This window comes from Phalacrocorax aristotelis, chromosome 24, assembly GCF_949628215.1.
Source record: "Phalacrocorax aristotelis chromosome 24, bGulAri2.1, whole genome shotgun sequence".
NCBI classification, from domain to species: domain Eukaryota; kingdom Metazoa; phylum Chordata; class Aves; order Suliformes; family Phalacrocoracidae; genus Phalacrocorax; species Phalacrocorax aristotelis.
This window is the reverse complement of record NC_134299.1, coordinates 2671429-2691745: the sequence shown is the minus strand read 5'-3', so window position 1 is coordinate 2691745 and position 20317 is coordinate 2671429. Positions and strand designations below refer to the sequence as shown.

General features: G+C 43.5%; 1 protein-coding gene across 3 annotated transcripts in view; it reads left to right on the top strand.

Moving 5' to 3' along the window:
• UNC5D (unc-5 netrin receptor D) overlaps window positions 1-20317 on the top strand; it is a 179881-nt gene that overhangs the window by 135869 nt on the left and 23695 nt on the right. For 2 of the 3 annotated variants that reach the window (XM_075074515.1, XM_075074513.1), the window contains exons 8-10: window positions 11617-11802; window positions 13803-14180; window positions 16713-16797. In XM_075074515.1, the coding sequence (XP_074930616.1) occupies window positions 11617-11802; window positions 13803-14180; window positions 16713-16797 (649 nt within the window). The remainder of the gene's footprint in view (window positions 1-11616; window positions 11803-13802; window positions 14181-16712; window positions 16798-20317) is intronic. The other variant, XM_075074514.1, reaches the window with a different exon arrangement.

The window sequence follows — 20317 nt, the reverse complement described above, 5'->3', positions numbered from 1 at the left end:
GAGCACTGAGAGCCACGACACGCATTTACCTCGGTGGCGATGGCTTCGGTCCGTGGGGGAAATCACCGAAACTCCTGCAGCCCTTGAAGCTCAGTTGGTCTCGGGTGCAGGCTGGGCCCCTGAGCACTGCTGTGTCAGCAAGGCACGGTACCACATGGGCGTTCGTCGGTGGCTTCTCCAGCTGCTAACTCCCCCGTTCTTAGCCCCTCTCTGAGGAGCTCGTCCGGACGCTGTCTACAGGTAGGTTTTAGCATGTCCCTGTCACGCTCTGTTCAGTGGTGAAGGACCACTTTAATACCAGCGCGAGTCCTTCTCAGGTGCCACAGAGGTGCAAACGGCTGGTGCTGTGCTTGCCAGCTGTCCTTTGAGGACAACCTCTGATACTTACTGCGAATTCCAGGAGTGCATTTCCAAAAACTCTTCTAGGATAAAGCCTCTGGAGCTTTTTCTAGAAACAGAGATTCCACACGCTGGTCAAGTGAAATCTCTTTATCCATGTTCCTGCACATAGAGGAAAAGGGACTGGGTGTTTGGAGTTCTGTTCACAGACCCGTCACCTGTGCGACGTTGGGGTTTTTTTTCCGAAAATGTGTCCGTGATCCGTAGCACAAGACTGTTTATCAGAGTAAGAAATACACAAGCTGCCATATAAAATTCAGTCCACGTTGGTTCATTCATTCAACGTTCTGTGCCTTTTGCAAACATGCTTTGTAAGTGCTTTCTCTTAACGAGCCACCCTGAGCCCCAGTACAGGTTGTAGCGCTGGACTGAGGCACTGAGGATCGAAATCTGTACGCCCTGCAGCTTTAGCGGGCGAGCTCCTTCAGCGGAGGGAGAAAGGGGCCAGGCTGTCAGCCGGTCCAGGCAGGTCACTTAATCTCGGAGGGGGTACGAGACAGAGGAGGGCTTGGCTTTTTGCAGCAGATGGGAATGTAGTGGTTTGGGCTGCGGAAAACAAAGCAGATTGCCTTCTGAAAAGTCCTGCAAAGGATCATCACTTCAATGTCGACAGCAAAATAACTTCGGGCTGTAAGGAGCCAGTTGCCAACTCACCTTCCTTCTGAGAAGACAAATTAAAAAAGAAAGAGAAAACCCCAGACATCCCGTGACAGACACATCACTGATGAGAGACACACATGTAATGCAGCCGGAGTAGGGTTTTTTTCCTGTTATTAAATTTAATGTCTATAAAAGATGTCGTATTGACAGCCCTGGAGACACAGGTTCTCTCTTTATCCACAGAAAGGATGACAGTCACGTATAGCGCTCCCTCCTGTTGCTTTACTTAAGCTCCTCTGTTAATGTGCCCTCCAGTAGCAAGCGTTGAAAGCAAGCCCTTACGCCCAAATGGTTTGATAGATGGCTTCTGGAATAGTTACAACCTGGCAACTAACTTAGTTTTAATAATTATCTGATATTAGTATTATTAGTAGTAGCATTTTCTTGTCTGTCATGCTTTGTATAAACCAAGCTCTCTGGATCAGGTACTGTCCCTCTGCTTTGTGCTTGTGCAGCCGCTGGTGCAAAGAATGCTATTGCTATGAATGAACCAATAACTTACCTGACCAACGGCACTGCAGCAAGAAAGAGCAATGCCCCCAAAAGTTGAAATCAACCAGCGTAGGATTTCATCGTTGCCTTTTCCAAAGAATTTTTTTTTTTTTTTTTTTCCATGACATTTAGAATCAATTTATAGATTCAGTTTTAAGAAAAAGTAACTATTTTAAGAAAATGGAACTATTCTGGAGAGCCACGTGCAAACAGAAGTGAACCGTGCATGTCTGAAAACAAATGTCTGGAATAGCAATAGCTTCCTGAAATTTCAGATGCCAATACCTTTCCTACATGTGGGACTTAAAACACTTTAAACAGACTTTTAGTAGACTTAAAAGCTTTTAATAGACTTAAAGTGTTCTTAATGCACTATCTGCGAAGAACTTGCCTTCTATAAAATAAATAAATGGGTCATTCTGGGTAAAAAGATACAAGAAGCATTTTTAAAAATATGAGTAAATTTTGTACAGATTTCATCAACATAGTGTCAGCTGCGAAACACAAAGTCTGTAAAATATAAATTCAATGTTGAAAATGAGCTGTCAAAATCATTTTACAAAGGATAAGTGCCACAAGTAATAAACCCCAAACTTTATGATTGAAATGAAAAGCTGTTGAAAACCTAGGCCTACAAAGGGGGGGGGGGGGGGGGGGTGTTGACATCAAAGCAATGCTATTTAAAATTAACAAAACTAAATTCTCAGCTTATGCTGAATATCGGGGCGGGGGAATCTGCTGCTGCTGGATTTCCCATGCAGAAATCTCACTGGGTGAAGTATTTCTGTTCCCCTTACGAGGTGGGATGGGAGGTAGGGAAGCTGAAACGAGCAGCAGTGCTATAATTCAAAGACAAATATAACGGAATATTTCTCTCTGCTGCACACACCAGCAAATTTTCGCCTAATATTGGGATCAGAAACTGATCTCCAGGTGTCTTGGGGGGGCGGAATCTACTCCAGTGTAATTTGGAGTCGAGCACGTGCCAGTGTTACCCCTCATCTCTAGCAGAACCTCCCTGGGACGGAGTCAGGTGAGTAGGGAAAGAAAGCTGAAGCCTGGTGGCAGAGGCTGGTAGCGTTAGGTGGTGAGTGGAGCTGAGGTCGGCTCTGCCCTACGCATGCTCTGTGCTTTAAGCCAGCTCAGCTCCTGGCTTTGCTGCGAGGGGCAGTGCCAGGGAGCGCGCCGGTGCCGCAAGCGGCGCTTCCATCTGCATCCAGACAGACTGAGGTGCGGAGGCTTGTTTCTTTCATCTTGGAGTGCGATACCGTTACTCCTTTATGGGTCGTGCGGTACGTATATACTTGTGCCAGATTATTTTTAGGCCTGTAATTGCTTTCTCAGCTAATAGGAATTGATGCAATTACCCTATTTTTTAAAACCTTTTTCCCCTGTTCAGCTTCCAATATGTGCCTTTTCTGCTCTGCTTTTCATCCCGTGGGGAATTGTGGAGGAATTGCAGCACTGTGCTGCAGAAAACTAATCTCTTGGAGGTTACTTATCAGGCAGAATGTGTTAACTTTGTTCCTTTCGTGAGGCAAAAATAGAAACGAAACATTTCTTCGGTTAACAAATAAGAACTTAAATGAAAGTAAGGGTAGAAGGTAAGATGCCAGGAAAGCAGCGAATGCCTGATTCTGAACTGGCAGGAAAAATGCTAATCCTTAGCATGAGTTTGCAAATTTGGAGTCAGTAAATGAAATGGCGATAAACCAGGGTCTGCTCCCAGGGTCTTTGTTGGGTCCCTGACAGCAGGGGCTGGGCGTAACACATAGACGACACCCTCTCATTCACAGGAACAGCCTTTTTCTGGCTTTGGTTTTTGATTTTCTGGATGGATCCAGACAGTCGAGTCCTTAACTGGGGAGCAACTCAAAGTGCTTTTCCTCTGGGGAGTTTCTTCTAGGACTTGCAACAACTGAACAGATATAAACGTATATGCAGAAGAAAGGTGGAATTATTTTTGGTTTTGATACACATGAAAGATTGCCAAGATGGGTGAAAACAGCAATTGACTCCATCTGGATGCAAAGGGCGCTTTCACTCAGCATAATCCTAATAATTTACTAGTTTCTTGCATATTTGTTCTTTCTTTGTTTATTCCCTACCAATATTCTCAGTAGTCTACTTTCCCGTGATGGGTTTCTCTCTATCTCGCAGAGGTGAAAGCTTTTTCTATGCTTGATTTTAAGGTTTTGCAGAGTTTTTTTGTTTACTTTTATCTATTTGCTTTAAAGTTATTTTTTATAACTTCAAAAACTATTGATTTCTTTTCCCAGTGCCCAAAAAAGAAACAAGCAACTCGGCCATAAGCAGATGAACTACAAACATGTTTTTACTAATGCATCGTAAATCACAAATAATCCTGTTTTCCATTTTTCAACCTGCCGTGATACTGAATCTTGCCAGGAGGCGTCTGGATCTCGCGATCGCGCCCGTTTATATGGCCAACACGTTTCAGGTGTATTGGAGCGGTCTGTAACGGCAGCGGCGCGAAAATGTTTGTTTCCATTGCAAAGCTCAAGTCTGGCACTAGTCGTTTGGGGCTTACGTGCCTCATCTCCTAGCAGAAATAAAAGCAACCTCAAGAATTAAAAAACCCACAGCCGTCGCTTTTCAGCAAAGCCAAAATCTAAGAATCTGTTGGGTTAAGTGTTATGAAACTGATAATTTTCACAAATAGTAAAAATAATAGAAGGCGCCTCATAAGTCATTTCCTTACGTTATCACGAAGCAAAACGATAAGCTGAGCGTCTTGTACCTTGGCGGGGTGTCCGTTATGACCGCCATCTCCCAGTGCAGACCGCGGCACTGCAGTAACAGCGCTGTGCTGGTAACCGCCCTCTGGGGCGACCGGTACCGGGTCCCCCCTACAAAAAGCAATCCAAAGGCTAAATCGGGGAACGGCTCAAAGACAATTTCCGTACGACGCAAAGCACCTACATAATGGATATGGTCTTACCTGCCCCAGGATTTATGTCCCGCATTTTATCCTGTCAGATTCCATCAGATTAGTCTAATTCTGCTGAACTGCTAGCCTCGGCCGACTTCTTTAGAATTAAGGAAGTTGTACGTTGTGTGTTGTCGTTTCCTTCGGACACCCGTTCAGCCGAGGGTGTTGGGGCGGTTGAAGTGCGGCGAGCTGCCCGAGACGCGAAGGGGTGGCAGAGCTGCGCTTGAGCCCGTGTTCGCAGGGCGTGCAGAGGGCGGCCTCGGGGCGGTCCTGGCGGCCCCTCGCTGAATTCCTGAGCGGGGTCCTGGAAGTCCCGGACGGGTTCCGTGCGGTCGCGCTGGCACCGCGCGCACCGGGGAGCCTCGCTCGCGTGGTCCGGGTGCTGCGCGGGCCCGGCTCTCCTCTTTTCTCGCGCGCTGTGCCCGATGTTAGGTCCGCGGGGTAACCCGAGTGCTTACTACAAGGGAGGCAGAGAAGCCTCGTTTTTGAGAGGTGCACAGCTGTACAAAATCTATTTTATAATGTATTTGCGTACGTGTGGTAGTACATCGATTCTGTATGTTCGTTATTACACGTATAGATGTTATTCCTGGCCTATATTTAGATACATAAATGTGACTATATCATACGTTTTGATATTTTATAGATTACTGTTTACATGTCCATTATTAACCTTTCCGTATATCAAACATACAAAGAAATAATTAATTCTAAACTGACTTTCTTTGCCAAGTGATCTGCCTTAGTCTTGAACTTCCTTATTGCTGAGATGTGTAATAGTCTAAATAAAAGCATCCAATAAAGCTAGCAAATACTTGAATTAACCAAGTGAGAAATTACTGCAAAGAAGCATCCTGAAAGAGATTTAGGGGCGGGGGGGAAAGATGAAGGGAAAAATATGGACAACATAAAATATTCATATTGTCAGCAAACAAGGAGAAAATGTTTCATTTATAGAGCTAGACAGAAGCGATATAAGAAATAGATATGCTCCATGTAAATTTATTAAGTGCAACTTTCTCTCTCTCTTTCTCTCTCTCTCTCAGATAAAAAACCTCTTCATGAAATAAAATCCCAAAGTAAGTTATTTTTTTCTCTTGTAAATATGATTTTTCTCATCTTCTCTGCCATTCTGTTTGATTTGTTTAGGAGCTAAGTAAAACTGAAGGTCATATGAAAGGCTTTCACATCTGCTGAAAGCATCTTCTTAGCAACTTTGTGATCATAGGTTTCAGGCTAAAAATAGAAAAGTGACCGGTCTTTAGTAATTTGTGTCTCATTGGGAGCCCTTTCCACAGGAATGCTGGTCTTGAAATTGATCTCTTGAGGAGCTGTAATTAGGAAAAAAAAATTAATCCAGGAGTTTGGCTTTCTTGGTTCAGATCTGGGTCCGCTGCTGGCTCTGTCTGGTCTTGTTCAGCTCACGTCGGCCTGGGTTTATCAACTGGTGGAGGGCATTTGTTTGCTTTACCCTCTAAAGGATATATGGGTGTGATGTATATACTGCTCTGGGGGGCTTCTGTCCTGCACTCTTTGTTTCTTAGTCTTCCATTGATTTCAGTGGAATTTTAGTTTAGAGCAGCATGTTTGGAGTGAACTGATGAACTGAAGGCTTTCATTAAAAAAAAAAAAAAAAACCCAAAGAAAAGAAAAAGCCATCACTTCCTCCAAACCGCAACCTGCCTCTCTGTTTTAAATATTTTAAAGCGAAGACGTGGCCTTTTTCTTTCATAAACTGTACACAACGTTTTGAGGATGTTTGACTGCTTGATTTTTTTTTTTAAAAATTGTCTTTGAATTTTGACGAAAAGTTTCATAAACACATTTCTGGGTTAATTCCTTTGAAGGACTTTAAACAAGAATCCACGTGTACGGAGAAGTCGGGCATCCAATTGTTGATATCTTCTTTGAAGACAGATTCTTCCAGTATGTATTATAAAATATGTAGGTTTTAAGTCCGAGTATTCCTCTGGGATGCAGGGGCACAGAGTGATAAGTTTTTTTGAAATTTTATGGAACTTGGGCCCTGAATCATTAGGAACACATTTGGAAATCCTAACGTGGGCTGTATTTGCTTTGCGCGCGCCTGCTGTAGACCGCAACGTCAAAACATCCTGCAGCACAACTCCTGCTGGCTTGGCCGGAGCCTGTCTGGTTCCCAGGCCCCGGAGTGTTCCTCTGTCTGATAAAACATGAGCTTCAAAGGAACCGGTCAAGTTCAACCCCATGTTACCCACAGATAGCTTTGTAACGATTTACAAAGGAATGGGCCTACATTGCAGCTCGGTTGTTGTCCCAGATGGCCGCGGCTCTCGGCGAGCGCGCGGGGCTGCCTCCTCAAAAGCTCCCGGTTTTGTGCAGGGTGCACGATGGCCACCCAGCTTCACCCGCTGAACGGCGCTGAACGGCGCAGGAAGCCGGCGTGGTGATATTTCTCCTTTACACTTCCAGTTCTTAAGTATTTCTAGGAATACACAAATCAAATCTAGGCAGCTCAAACACGTGCTGTGCTTGCCGTGGCTGCTTAAGCCTTTTTAATGTTGTTCTGCCTTTCTCTCACTGGAATCACCGCCTAATTGGTCACGTACAAGTGGTCTGTGTCGTAACTTAGCTCAGGCAGTTGATAGGTTTTTGTTTGCTTATCTGCACAGTTCCCGTTTAATTAGAGAATCTTGAAAGAATGTTGGTCAAATCGCTTTATTTTCTGATTTATTAAAAAAGAAACCTTAATGGAATTGTGTTTAGCTTATAAGATACCTAGGAGAATTAAAGGGTTTCTTTACAGCTGTGGGGTTAGAAACACAAGTAATACAGCTTGTTGCTATTCACTGAAACAGGAGCTCAGCTTAAGACTGCATGAATCATCACTGATGCAAAATCAAAGTCAATTACGAAGATAATTGGGAAACAACCTGTTCTACTAAATAACCTCTTACACGATTCTCTGACTTTTGATCCTTGTGCTCGAAGGCTGGCCGCATGAAGGGATGTCGGGTTGCTCGGGGGTAGCAAAGCGAGAGCGGCGGAAAACAGGGGAGGATGGGAAGCTGGAAAATCTCCCAAATCTCCTGGCAAACTCTAATGGTGGATGGGGGGAAATGTATGCCCTGCATAGCTCCTGGAAAGTACTTATTGTAAATGAGATAATTTAATCAATTATGTTTCCTAATGTACTAAACCAAATGTTTCATTTTCTGCTCCTGCACATCTTAAATTATCTTCAGGTGCTTTATGAAACTTAATCATAGTTAATAGAAACTTCATTACCATCAAATGTGCTTTCAATAAATGTTGTGTAACAGTGTCAGGAGGTGGAGTGAAATATGGGCCGCGGTTACCCAAACGTGTATCCTGTAAGTGAAATGTATGAAAATCGTAGTGCTTCACCAGAGCCCCTTCTGCCTCTGGGCTGTGGGATGCAGGGCATTAAGGAGCGATTGGTCGACTATAAATGGTTTCTTTTTTAGTTTGTTTGTTTGTTCTCTTTGTTCCCTTCTGGGGAAAAATAAAAGCAGAACATCACCCCGTTCCCCAAACCTGCCACGCTTTGTCCTTTAATTTCTAGTCTCCAACGGAAAAGGAATTATCCGTAAGAAAAGACAGAAAGGGGAAAACACTAAAATTACTTTTAAAAAAAACCCCAGTATTTGTTTCTAAAGTAACATCCTAAACAAAAATGGAAGTCCCCTTTCTCAAACACATGTATTCCGTAGGAGCAATGCAAAGCAGTGCCATGCCACTCTTTTTACTCTTCTGAGATACAGCTATTTAGAAATCTGCTAAATTCTGAAAAGGTTGTCCTCTTCCTCCGAACTCCGTGTGTTAGTTACTTCGGGTTTGGGGGTGGCTTTTTCCCTTGCAGCGGAATAGTTGTGGGAACACGTGAATAACTCTTCTGTGAAACAGAACAATGACCATTTTATTAAAGACAAGGAAATTCAGAAAGAATAACTTGTAAGAGTTTTTAACCATATAATTTATAGTGAAGTGTCAAATTCAAGTTCTGGGGATGCTTAAAACTGAAAACAATTTTTCTCTCCAAAAAACTTTTGCTTGAATCAAACTGTTTTCATTTTTTTAACTTCTGTATCCTTGGTCTCATCTTTAACCCCTGTGTCCAACAGTCTTGCGCAGTTATAAAAGTATAAAATATAAAACTTAAATTATCTGGTGTCTGAATCGATTGAAAAGCAGCAGCTAAACTATGAAGTAGATTTAGAGTAATAAGTTGCAGTCGCTCACAGGTGGGAACTTGAGGTGTGCTTTATATTCTGGTTTTGGTGGTGAAACATCAACTCCTGTTTTTGCTACCCGTCACCCTTATGGTGGCAGTAATTTTTTATTGATAGGTTATTTCTGCGTGTTTCAGACTTTGTTTTTCATCCCAAGAAGGTAGATGAGGTAATTCAGATTTTCTGCACTTTTCTGTTTTAAAGTAACGATCAAAACGGAAGACTTAAAGATGCTTTATGGTGAAATACCTACCAGCTCACCACGGTTCTCTAGAAAGGGGAAGAACCCACTTGCAGTTAGGTTTCTTCTACCCCTGGAGAGATACAGCATCCCTTCTCCTGGCTGTTCGTTGTGCTAATTACCCACAAAAATTAAGTCAGCAACAGAGTTTTGTAATTAATTCCCTGTAACAACAAAATAGCTTGAGAACAGAAAACTGGAAGGAATAGCAATGTAACTTGTTTCTGTACTTTTCTTTCTGCACCTGATCCTAGAGGCTAAAATGGAGGTGAACCCGTGTGTGATTAAGGCACTGGGATGGGATTTGGGCAGTCTTGGTTTGATCTGAGGTATTCCCAGTCTTCCTTTGGGACCCTGCCTGTAACTGCTCCCATCCGGCGTAAGAGAACGTGGGCGTCTCCCCTTGTTAGTCAAACGCGTTTGCGTTGTCAGCTGCCAGCTTCCTTTCCAGAATTCCCAACTCTGAACCTGAAATGCTTAAAGGTCTCTTTACAACATTTTCCAAGGGGGCATTTCATGGAAAAAAAATGGGAAAAAAAGGCCTCGGAAAAAAATGTTTTTCTCTAGTAATTTCTTGAGCAGAACCGTGCGGCAACTGTAACGTTCTAAGGAGCCGGGTAAGAGCTGCTGACACGTTTATCTGGTTGTGATTACTTGTCATGGCATACCACAGAGGGTGGATTTCTTCTGAAAGCTGATATTTGCATGGAATCTGTGATTTCTCCCCCTCCCCCTTCACAGCACGCTCTAAACATGTTAAATATGGAAACCTTTTTCATATCAGGATATTTGAAAATTCAAGAGCTGCAGAAGTATTTTCTGGGCTAAATAGTGGTGCCAGGAAAAGTGATTGCAGACATTGATTTGGGGACAAATGGGATGTTGGAATATGCTGTATTTGGGGCCGACTGGGAGCAGCGTGAGAATGGGGATGGAAAGGGTGTTTTCTGTGAGGAAGTTTGAGCCAGACAGTTGGTTTTACTTCTGGTTCAACTGCCTGACTCAAAAATGGCCTTACAGCAGACCTCCCACGTGCTCCAGCCCACCTAACGCAGCGTTCACGTGCTCGGTTTCCTGCCTGCCACAATTCATATGGCGTTTTGCTCACGTTAGAGGCAGTCGGTGCTCAGCGGCGGCGTTCGCAGCTGCCGTGCCTCCCCAGGAAGTTCGGCTGCTCGAACTGTCGGTGGTCAGGCGCGGCGTTTACACAAGAAGCTGGTGAGCCAGGAAAACAAGCTTTTCTGATGCTGCCCAGAGGCGCTCATTTCTTCCGTCTCAGTGGTCTGAAGTCTCAGTTTGTTTTAAAAATTCAGCTACAATAAAGTCATCTGACTTCTGCAGAAAACCATATGCGCAACGGAAGCCTCCTCCCAAATACTAATTAAGTCATTTTGGTAATTGGCTATTTATTAAATGCTGAATTTAACTTCCTACCCTATTTCTGTATGTTGCAGTTTATTTACCGATATTGAGTAGTCTGGATTTCCGAGTTATTTGTTGTCACTGTCATTTGTTATAAATAAATGCACTTTCTGTACCAAGTGCTTCTTGCTTGACAGCAGAAGCAGCGCACAGTGGGATGACGGGTGATGTATAGGGTGCAGACATGATTATCTCTTCCTCCAAACTGGAGTTTGGCATTAAGGAGCTATCTAAGGGCCCACTAAGTGTACTTGCCAAGTAATGTAATTTCATGGTACGTGGTCCCAAATCCCAGAAGATCTAGAATAGCAGGACTGGATAATTCAATTACATAATATTGCAGGGTTTCATTTGGATTCATTCTTTCAAAGCAATGAATTCTCCTTCTCTGCTGTAAAAGTTCATAGTCTTAGAAAACTTGGTTGTAAGCTTAATGCGTGGCTGTGATCACGCGGAAGGCTTGGTTTCCGACTTGTTCTTAACGACTGAAGATGCTTAAAGGAATCTGAGAAGATACGGGGCATCTTCTCAGCCCCTCTCTGAGCTGTGAGGGGATGGACGGTTCCTTCTTACGCTAAAGCTCACACAGAAAATAGGGAGGGGGGAAGGGGAATCTTCACTAAGATTCTTCAGAGGATTCATGACCTCCTGGATTAGCTCCAGAATTCAGCCCTAAAGCTTCGATGTCCCTGGAAGCTAGCAATAGACGAGACTCATGCTGGTACCTCGAGCAGCCCTGCCTAGCTGCAGTTGTTCTGCGACCTCCCTTTAAAGGTTTTATTACCATTCCGTAATGATCTCTGCTGGGCTGGAATGGGAGACGATGGCACACCTCGGCAAGAGCCCCACGGGCGCCGTGTGCTGATGAGAGGGAAGGCTGTTTAGTGGTGGGCCTCCGCTTCTGACTGGTACGAGTCCAATTCTCCCATTTCAAAAAAAATCTGTAAAGACCGTGATGCAATCCCTAAAGCACCGTGAGCCCCCAGGTACGGAGCGATGCATCAGGAAGTTTGCTCAGGCTTTCAAATGCTTGCTTTCCAGTGTTCCTTTGTGCTCCACTACCCTGCTGTGACCCGCTCCACATTCACGTCTCAAGCTTTACCTCCCTGGCCGCGTGGCTCTGGCCGCCTGTAACCCCCTTTGCTCGCAGCCAGCCAGCACCAGCCGGAGCGTTCTCTGAGCGTTGCTGACGTGGTACCCACTTCTTCTCCTTTCAGATATTGAGACCGCCAGTGACATCGCCTTGTACTCCGGCCTGGGAGCAGCAGTCATTGCTGTAGCCGTGCTGGTGGTTGGCGTTACCCTTTACAGACGGAGTCAGAGTGAGTACGGCGTGGATGTGATTGATTCATCTGCACTGACAGGAGGCTTCCAGACATTTAATTTTAAAACAGTCAGACAAGGTTAGTGTTGTGATTTCATTGTCTTCTCTCCAGAGCTTCTACTACAAAGAGATACTAAGCTCATATTGGATGAGTGGCTGCGGGAGGGCGTCCAAGCTTACCGCTGAGAGGCTGTGTTGAAAGGCAGGGCAGGGCAGCTGCAGTGCAAGCACCGGGATCTGGGGGTGAGAACTGCCTCTGCCACTGAGCATAACCTTCCTTGCCCATGCTCTGCGTGCTTTAGAAGTACTGTCACTAGTCCCTACGCTGACGTTTGTGACTTACAGAAAGTCCGAACAACCCAAACCAAATTAACCAAAACAAACCCAGGAAGCCCGTCTGTAGTTCCTTCCTATTTAGTTACAGATCGTCTATTTTCTTTACTCCAATAAAAGTGATTAGGTTTTTTACCGTTAATTTGAGAAACCCAACTTTTAAGTATTTTTATAAGCTGCTGTAACCATGCAAACATCCCCGTCCTGAGGTCTGTGGGAAATAAATGTGTGTAAACATAATTTTTTAAAAACCAAACCCAAACCCAACCTTCAGAAAGCCACCAATACACTGAAAGATGGAAGAAATATTTACTGTTATTAAAGCAGCACTCAGGTGTTTTCTGGAATATTCTTTCCTTCGGACAGAAAGGTGGGGAGGAACAAATGGTGATTACTGGAAAATAGTGTGTTTCTTTAATTCTGTACTGACACTGGCAGAGAGACCTGCCTTATTGTGGGTGGGTGGGTGTGTTGGTGGGGTGTGACAGCATCCCCATGTCTCCTCTCTTCGGAGCAGTGAAATATGTTGCAGGGTTTTAGAGGGGGGAGGGGGTGTTGTGTTGTTGTTTTTATAGTTACTTTATTTTCTGGGAGACGTTCCTCACCAGGCGTAAACTGCACGGAATTGGAAAAGGGACTTGGTAGACAGGGATGTTTGGAGGCTGCTTACTCATTCATTTAAGAATCCAAGCCTCTAACTAGTGTCATGTAATTCTCAGTGACAGTCTCAGATAGTAACTTTTTCCTTTGCTGTTCAGTTTGCTGTGAAAGTCTTGGTCTGAGTCTGGGGAATTGTTTGTTTGACTTAATGTTTCGAAAACATTGCTTCTGGACACTCGGATATTTTCAGAGTGCCCCGATTTCTCTTACGCCAGGATGCTGCTACTTCAGTTCCGTTAACTTTGGGTTCTCTGTGGGTTTTTTAAAAAACAGCATTTGTAAACTAAGCCATTCAGCTGAATAAAAGGCCAGTTCTCTGGTCAGTTTGCTGAGGAAAGAGAACACAATGCTGACATACGGACAACGGATTAGAGGGATCTAAGTTTTATTCTTTGGAGAAATGTATTTCTAATGCTCGCTACCCAACCTGCGGTCCCTTCAAGTGACCAGATTTTCAAGGATGCAGTACAGATAACTTCTAGAAAATTAGTTACTTAGGAAAACTTCTATTTTCTAAAAACCAAACAACAACAACAACAAAAACACAAAAACAAACAAAAAGGATCAAACCAGCTAAAGGATTCAGGCCCTAAATCCTAAATTCCTTCTCTTCTTTTTTTTCCTGAGTGTTTTCTGAGCTACTAAACTGCTCCTAACTGAAAACTGTCGCATTTTCCCCTATATTTCTCTTGTCCCACTTTCTTTTCAGCCCAGTTTCCCTCGGGTATGAAGCTAGCGTTCCGTGTAAGCTCAGGGAAAAGGGCTGCAGGAAGATGTGTTTTCACCCAATGGGTTTTAATTAAAAAGAAGGGAAGAAAGAAGGCATACACACAAACCTGACCCCAAACCAAGAAGGAAATTCCTTCTTGCATTCGTGCACTCTGGAGTTGCCCGAAGCGCAGAAAACAGTCATCAAGCACCTGTTAGATCTCTTCCATTATTTCATCTGGTTTTTAACATTACCTTATGTGATTTTTGAGCTTAGGAAGGAAGAACAAGTCAAAAAGGAGATGGTGGAGAGGTCAGAATTTCAGATTGAACATCTTGATACAGTAACTAACTCCCTGCTCTGCTTCGCTCTGCCAGGGAACTCCCTGCTTTTGAACTCCTCCATGCAGCCCGACCTGACAGTGAGCAGAACGTACAGTGGTCCAATCTGCCTGCAGGATCCCATGGACAAGGAGCTCATGACAGAGTCTTCGCTGTTCAACCCGCTGTCAGACATCAAAGTCAAGGTTCAGAGTTCATTCATGGTGTCCCTAGGGGTGACAGAGAGGGCTGAATATCACGGAAAGGCACATTCTGGAACTTTTCCTCATGGGAATAATAGAGCTTTTGGTACAATACAGGCTAGAAATAAGGCTACGTACATTCAGAACCTGTCTTCTATTTCGACAAGAAGTGAGCTGAAGACAAGTGCCATTTTTGGACACCCGGGTGGCCGTTTAGTGGTTCCAAACACAGGTGAGTAGATCCTTTCTCATTAAAAGCATATCAAATAATTTTGGATTAAACTTATTATTCTGCCTGATCTAGTGTTTTATAACTAAATTTAAAAAAAAAAAAAAAAAGTGGAAAAAAAAAAAAAAAAAAAAAGGAAGGAAAAGCAGAGGCTCCCGTAGTGCAAATGTTGGGGAGTAGAGCATGTTGCCCACACAGGAGATGACTGATCAGAACAGAGCTTGGTAAAGAGGCATTATGCCTGTTTGAGCTGTTATAAACTACTGCTTCTCTTGATGTCTTCAACATGAAAGTCATTAGTCAAAGCTGTTGCCTACCTGGATCCTGATCCAAAAGAAAGACTCCCCAGGATGGAGGTCGATATTGGATCAGCGTCTTATATAATGGGGTCATATTTGAAGCAGAATCTACATGTATCAACATCTGACTGCGTTAACATCATCAGGCTTCGTTATGCTACTGAAGTCCGCAGCATATAACAAACAGACGTCTCTGGAGAACAGCGTCCGCTCTCAGCAAGAACTCTAGTGCAGCTTTCGCTAGCATTTACTCCTGGCTTTCTGGTTTGCTCTGTCTTTTAGCTTAATAGCTTGACAGGTTTCCATAGTGGGGCATTTCAAAGACAGCTGACATCTCAAGACTGGGGTCTGCACTGAAACAGCAGAGATGCTCAGTCTGCATTGTTTAAGAAGTAGATTTTGGTTTGTGACTTCAGCGGTTTGTGAGACGTATTTTTAGACTTAAGAAATTGTCTGTTAAATTAGCTGAAAACATATGGCACCAAATTAGATTCAAATAAAAGATGTTAAAATCATAGTCCTGCAGTATGTTGCACCACATCACTGTGTTTGTATCGTGCTGAATGAAGTTCCTTATGTTGCATACTTTCTTTTTCAAAATGGCAAATGTTGCAGAAATAGCCAGATACCACCACTGGTAGCCAAGAGGGTATTGGTGGGCCTTGTTCACTTTAAACTCAACTTCGATTTAATTTGACCACTGTGTCCAGGCTTATCTCTTAGTATCTAGCTGAACTGAATGCTTTCAAGCTTTTATCCTTCATGTTCCCTAAAATGGGTACTTCAAAGGTTACCATAAAAAATGGGGTCTGTATTTAGGGAAGATTGATAACAGTATATAATTCAATGGTACAATATTTCACGTGCAGTCATGCACAACACGTGGACCGTGTTCGTTTCTTCACAGATTGTTTTTATGTTCAGGAATGAACGTTACAAAGGCGGAGGTACTAAGGCAGTTAAGCTGTAAATTAAGAAGTTGCTCAGACTATATATTCAGCTGCTTTATATAATGATAGTCCCATCAATTAGATTATTTAAATACATATTTGGTCCGCTCGCAATTTATATACTTCCTTCTGCCTATTTATGTAAGATCAAGTTTGCTAGCCAATCGTAAATTATAGTGCAGTCATGTTCCTGCCTGGCCGAGGTTCTGCATTGTTGACATGCAAAGTAAAATCTTGTCTCCCTGTATTAAGCGTGCTATAAAACAGTTTAATTTCACTGGTACGCAGTGGAAAGCATCCTTGTTAACTTCTAATTTATACTCGCGAGGAAAAGGAAAATCATATCACTTGGATTCACTAGTTATTATGTATATGAACAAAAAAGGATGGTGATTTCCATACAAATCCAGCTTAATCTGGTTAGGCAGTCTCTCTGTTATGTGATCCTAGAACTATCAGACTTGATTTCAAAGTCAGAAAGGGGCAGAGAGTTTTCAAGAAAAGTTTGAACCACGGTCGTGTCTTGTAAAACACGGAGCTATGCAGATGACAAGACGGGTACCGCTACGAGGCATTTTAGCAAATAAGAGTGAAAGAGTCAATAAATGATTAGAATCGTTCATAACTGGCTTGCCCTAACTGCCTTTCAGAAACTGGCAAAGGCTAACCTAAAAGTCACCTAAGGCATGCGTGCTTTTGACTATATTTGTTATTAAAGGGAAAAAAAAAAAAGGAAAAGACCAATTACTTGGGGAACTCAAAAGAGACTGTTCTGTTGCTGCATCAAAGCCTGTCGGGGTAACACGGCCACCGAAATGGCTGGGTTTACGAACCGCTCTCGCTGGAAGCCTTAAGGAAACAGCTGATGGTACCTTTTGTTTCCATAAATTATTCCCTTTTGTGTAAGTGGTGAAGTAGATGAAGAGTCTGCCTGTACCCAGGGATGAAGAAGAGCCTTCAGTCACACTTAGACTATGAATCCAGTGTCAGCGAGTGACACGAAACAAAGGGAAGTCAACTACTTAGAGGCTCTGTTGGAGCAAGAAGTCTTTACGTACTTGAGTCTCTACAATTGCAGGCTCTAAGACAGTTCAATGTTAACTATGTGGATCACATTAATAATGTATTTTCCTTTCATCTGATGATAAAGTTGTAGCCAGAGCCACTTTTGAGAGGAGCATTCTTCTGCCCTGGTAGGTGGTCCTGCACGTCAGAGGCCAATTGTGCGTTGGTCTTTACATCCAGAGCCTTTCCTAAAGGTAAGTTCTGCCTTTGCTCTTTCGTAGGAGTCAGTTTGTTGATACCACATGGAGCCATTCCTGAAGAGAGCTCCTGGGAAGTCTATCTTGCCGTCACTCAAAAGGAGTCCAGGTAAGAAGTACCTAACACACACAACATCCAGAATCTGTGGAACTGTCTCATTTAATGCATTTCTTGTCAAGTCTGTCTAAAGGAACGGAATGTGCCGAGTCACTCCGTCTCCCTGGTGCTGGTGTGACCACGCTGGTGTGACAACCGCTGTATCTGGATAAATGACAGCAAAAGTGACCTTTGTGCGATGCTTCTGTGAAATCACATGGCATTACTGCAAACGCTGGTAAAGGATGGGATACCTCAAGGAGATTGATGTGTGATAAGTGCGGAATTCTGAGTCAATGACTTTATCATTTTTTGTTTACAGACTTGTGTCATACAAGTCTACTAACAGCACGGGTGCTTTCATTAATTACTTGTGACAGAACCTGTGGGTCCACAGACTCATGCAGACAACAGGTTAAATTCATCAGTTTGAACGACCCTATGGTATGTGGATGCTGAATGTTGTTGCTTCATGACAGGTGTTTGGTAGCCTAGGTGATGGGGATAAGTGGATGCTCAGGACCATTTCTTAAATTACTTTGTTTTATAAATCACCATTAAAATCTGTCCCCCGGCTGGATTTGCCAGCACCAGCTGACGAGCGGTAGAAATTGAACTGCACTGTGATCCTTAGTGGGGTTTTCAACATTGTGTCTGGTGGGACAGGAAGGTGGTGTTTGGAGTACCGGTGGTCTTTCATAAATAGACAACTTAGTCCTCTGAGATTCTCAAGGTTTCAGCTCATATTTAATTCAAAGAGAAGGAAAAAAAAGGAAAACGAACAGAAGAACACTGGTTTTGGCAAATGCGGGTCGTTGGGGTTTTTTATGTTGGTGCATTCATGTATGTTGCAAAGGTCTGTCATACAAAAGAGACTTATCTCGTTTCTAGGTGCTTTTAAAACTTCTAAACTGTTCTGTTAGACGCACGGCACTCAGTTCTGTCGCCAGCTGCACATGTGGGTGTTTCCATCGATTCCACTGTAATCACTGCGATTGCCTTCATATTCTGCGTTAGAAAGACAATGGAATTTGGCCCAGAGTCACTTGCGTTAGAATGGATCTTCCCCTTTATTTTTATGAATAAACATGGTCAGAGAAACAGGTGGTTTTAGCAGATTTTGATAGCGGTTCCCATAAAAAGACTTCCTAGCGGCTCTAATTTTCACACAGTATGGATTATAAAGAATCACAGTGCTCTGCGCTCTCTTTGAGCCCGCGAGACCACGCCGCAGCAGCGGAACCCCAGTTCAGTTGAGGTTGCTTGCTTGGCACGCTCGCTTTCAGCCAGGGACTGATCAAACCCTGCAGGAGGGTAGAATTACAGAAGCGGTATGTAACTGAGCGTAACGCAGCAAATGAAGAGAGCCCGTTGAGTCCGAGTGTAGCGTTCTCACTTGGCCAATATCTGGCCTCAGAGGAAGGGTAAAGCTTGTGAAATGCTAGCCATGGTGTTGAACTGTCAAGATCGGTAGAACATATTCCTCATTTTTAACATTTGAGTTCGAACAACACATGGGAATCTTAGAGGTCTTTTCCAACCTTACTGATTCTAAGACTATCAAGCCCAACCGTCACCCCAACACCAATTCCTCTTATTCCTCCTTCCAGTTAGAACCTCCTCTGTCAGTTTGTTTTGCCCTATTTCCTGCCTGCGTTTTCCAGGAATACGTGTTCTTTGCAGGCAAATACAGGTAAAGACTCCCTGTCACTTAGCTTCTCGGTGAGGTATTGCTCAGGAAAGCCTGCCTCTGTTGTTCTGGCTGATATACTTTGTTCAGGTATATTCCCCCGCCCCTGGTTTAAGGAACCATGACATTTCCCTTCAAAGATTAAGTGGCAGCAAACATGGAACATTCCCGAATCTCATGCTCAGCCTTTGACTTGGGCTACTCTGGTACGTATCATTTAAGGCTTTGTTTTCATTATCACCTTCTTCACGTATGGTTTACAATGGGTTTTCTTTATTTTGTGACTCCATCCCATCTAAGTAGAGTCGGCCTAGTGCCTGGATGAGGCCTCTCAGGACCATGCGCAGATTGCAGGCAGCACAAACGGCAACTTAGAGCGTTTTACGGCGCTGTTCACCTCGGCATCCCTCCCCTTTTCTCTGCTAGATGGAGCTCTGCTGCTGCAGGTGTACGACCAAACAAAACTTCTCACCTCCTGCTGTCACTAAAGGTCCGTAATTTTGGTTTTGAAGAAAAAAAAATCATGAAAGCCAGAGTCTTTCTCCTTTTAAACCTAGGGGGTATTCTGGTCCCTGAGGTCAGGTATTCCGTGCCCTTAAACAGCCCGCGCTACTCTTCTGCACAACCGCGTTTCAGCAGCGGACAAAGCAGTCTCTCCGCTGCCCTTCTCTGGAGGATGAAGGACTGCTGAGTCTTCTGAGATTGTCAGATGAAAAGCGACAGCGACGGTCACGTTTTATTTCGTTGAAATAAGTTACTGAAAAGCACTATGAGGTCCCCTTTTTGAGACGCTGCTGCGTCTTGCGTGCACCTCTGCAAGTACAAGGCCACGTCTTCATCCAGTGGAGAGCGTCAGTGATGCTTTAAACTCACGGAGGATCTGGTATGGGCGGATTCTGTAGGCGGGCTCCTTAATTCTGTAACGCGGCTTTGTTCCACTGGGGATTTTCAGTTACATTTTCTGACCTTTTTTTCCTTGCTGTAATCTAAATTTCTCTTTAATTCATTTCTTCTGTTTTTGACATTGATTCTTTCTGTTGCTCTTAATTCTGCATGAGGCTGGCAAATTGTAGTTCAGGAAGCGCACTGACAGAATTCATTGGTCCTGCCTTCACGTCCGGTCTTACAAGTTGCAGTGAGGCACTCCAAACAATATTTATTTTTATTATTTTTCTGGGTGGGGGTGGGGGGAGGTCTTAAGTAACTTGGCTTTCTCAAACTGCCCTTTCATAATTTACATTCTAGACACACTTAGGTGAATAATCTGTAGTGTATGCTTTAATTGACTACTTGAAGGCTAAATGTGGGAGGCGCTGGTCCCACGCGGCAAGCGGTTCACTGATTAAGCCTCGTTTGGAGTCCCTGAGTGCTTGTGAGAGGGACAGTTCTTAGAAGTAGTAATCAAGGGCAGGTTTGTACAGCAGGGAGGGGAGGGTTGGTTGTTGTGCTCTACAGCAGTTATTTCTGTTGTCTCCCTCACCCTAAATACACGTTGAGCTAAAAGCACTGAATAATTGGTGGGTATATCTGAGGAGACGTGGAAAGAAGAAAATAACTGCATATACAGTAAATATTTACTCACAAAAACTTTAGCCAAATGATGGCTGGAATTTTCCTTTAAGACCTGAAAGAGACAGAGCTGCCTATAAATTTTAAAGCATAGAAATATTTTTCAAAACTTAAATCTATTTTTATTTTCTTTTCTCCTCTGATATGTGAACTCCTTTGTGAAAACTTTCATATTTCATCCCCATCTGCTGCCATAGGTTTTTGATCACTTTGAATGAAAGATCAAGATATGTAAAAGGAAGGAAGAAAAAAAAAACCCAGCTGTTTTATCTG